Here is a 2,626-nt window from a genome sequence, read left to right as displayed (position 1 = left end):
TTAAAAATTTGATAACTCATAATCTATTCTACCATTTTTGTTCAAATTTTGGGTTTTGCCATTTAAATTCGTTAATGCAATGTATAAATTTGCATACCTTACAATTCAACTTCTCATTTTCCACAACTATTGCTTAAAATAATAATAATCAATTACTATTTGTTTTTTTCACATAAAATGATACTCGGACATACGAATTTCATAATTTTGTACAAAAATGTATTTTGATTCGCCTGGAAAATTCTCAAGATATGGCGAAATTAAAAAAAAATAAGAGAAATAGGGTCAAAATTTTTAATCGTTCTCCTGTTAAAACTATTGGTACCATATTTCCCAGATTGTAACTTGTCCCATATATTTTTTATGGGTATCAAGTATTCAAATTCGTCGAAAAAAGATATGTTTACATTCTTGTGATATATTTAGTAATTTAAAATATCATTTGTATTAATTAATTAGCATATTTAAGGTTAGGCCCTCGATTAATTAAGATTGAAAATTGAGTGTAAGTGCATGAAATCCGATCAATAGATCGGAAGTTATTCAAAGCGTTCCATTTTTAGTTGCACAATGTTCAAATGCTATTTTCTATAATAAGACCTTTTTTATGTAATTTTTTTAAAGGTCAATGAAGTACTAACGAATTGAGCTTTTCTCAAAGTGATTCTATGGTCAAACCTTAACGCAAAATTCAAAGTATGTCTGATGATTTTAATTCAATACCCAGGGAAGCTGTGATAACAAATCAGCCAGGTGCGTATGATCTAGATATTTATTTGTTTCTTTTACCAAAAATTCCAAAATAATTATCTTTTTCACTCAAGGATTATTTGCATTATAGTCGGTATATTAAATGTTTGCATATTAAATGTTTGAATTAGAATGAAAAATATATTGCGTGGCATTGCCTGCTTCTAAAACCGAATAAGGAACATCAAAACAAGAAATTAAAGAAAAAATATGCACTAAACTGTTGTTTATTGAACGCGACATAAAAAGTTAAATAAATTCAAAGAAAAATAGGATTTACTATAAAAGAGCTGACGTGGCAGAAAATTCCCTTCTCAGAGAAAACACTACAGCAGGGTTTTGTGTCTTACAATTATCTTTTCCATAATAGCTGATTTTGTTTGTATTGGAAGGCGTGTAAGTGGCGTGTCTCCGGTTGATATTTTTATGTATAGAGCGAACCCGAGATTCTGGACATACCATCCATTGTCTAAGAAATTGATTGTTATGGAAGGGAAGGTTTGATAATCTGGAATGCCCTCCGGTCGGGACGATGAACTACAGATTGTACAATTAGGACGCAATTGAAAGCTTTTATGCAGTGAATTTTGACTACCGATTATTTGGTAGAGATATTTGTTTCGCGCAAATGCAATAGTCATCGGAAAAGCGGATGATGATTAATCAAAAGCAGCTGTTTTTATTTTATCTTAGTGGATATCAAAATGACAATTTGAAAACAAAATGGATCATCAACACATTTCAAAATTTAGCATTATCACATACTACAGTGTTTCCCAAACTTATGACTTTTGTGTACCCTTTCTAAATTTTTCGTAGCGCTGTGTAGCACTACCAAAAAAATTAATCCATTTTTAACAATAAGAAATTGCACAAAAGTTAAAAATCACAACTAGCTGTTGATGCCACTAATTATTAACTGTTAACTCTGCAAAAAATGGCCAATAGAAAAATACGTAGTCGTAAATTTTCATGGCTGGCTTTGTTTTTAAATAAAATTTTTTGAAATTTTCTTTTGTTGCGAGATATTTCGCATAAGAACGCGTACCTCCGCTAAACTACTCCCGTATACCTGGGGGTACGCGTACCACACTTTAGGAAACACTGACATATTAGAAGTTTCTCAGCAGTTGACTTTTTTAAGAGGACATTACGAGAGAAATATCTCGTATGACAAATTTATTTTTTGCACAATGACGAGTGATTGGTAAATACGAATTGTTTAATACATTGAGTTTTATTTATGTTTACTTTAAATATTATAACACGAAATCCTTTTAGAAAAATTGTACCAGTTCGTTTTAATTTCATTATTATTATTGGACTCATTTTCTTACAAATAAATACAACTAATGTTTAAAATCAAATTTGTCTTTATTTTACTATATCAATTGTGTTTTTCTCGTAAAGTATGCAGATTTTTTTAAAAAGAAACCTGTATTTGCTTCTAAAAACTAATCAGTAATAACGTTTATCCAAGATCATCTTATGAGTGAGTTCTTCTTTGAAATCAGCGACGCGAGAATATCTAAGATTTATTGAAAAAATCTAATGCATCATAGAAAAAAGTAACCCACAGTGTAAGTCATCGAGAATTAATTAATCAATAAATAAAAGTATCATAGTGTTCCCCTCAATTTATCCATAATGTGACAATTTTTATTTATTTATATGAATATCTGCGATATAATTATCAGTTATCATGTTTTTCTTATTCAAATTTTTGATTTTTTTATATTTTTTTTAATGCTTTATCTCGGATTGTTTATTAAAACTAATCTTAACAATTACAAAATTTGCGCAATGCCTGTCTACTGTGCTTATTAACTCACTAATACCTAATCTTGGAAAATGGCCAAAATAAAAAAAAAAAAAA

The 2,626-nt window shown here is 29.2% G+C and overlaps 1 protein-coding gene across 1 annotated transcript in view; it reads left to right on the top strand.

Annotated features, from left to right (window-relative positions):
• Positions 1 to 629: 629 nt before the first annotated feature.
• LOC107436814 (phospholipid scramblase 2) overlaps positions 630 to 2,626 on the top strand; it is a gene marked incomplete in the record, with an annotated part of 76,082 nt that continues 74,085 nt past the window's right edge. The window contains 1 exon segment of the mRNA XM_071181427.1: positions 630 to 753. Within this exon segment, the coding sequence (XP_071037528.1) occupies positions 699 to 753 (55 nt within the window).

The sequence above is a fragment of the Parasteatoda tepidariorum genome, chromosome 5 (assembly GCF_043381705.1).
Source record: "Parasteatoda tepidariorum isolate YZ-2023 chromosome 5, CAS_Ptep_4.0, whole genome shotgun sequence".
Lineage (NCBI taxonomy): Eukaryota > Metazoa > Arthropoda > Arachnida > Araneae > Theridiidae > Parasteatoda > Parasteatoda tepidariorum.
Note: the sequence above shows the minus strand (reverse complement) of the source record. Positions and strands in the feature narration are given on the sequence as shown.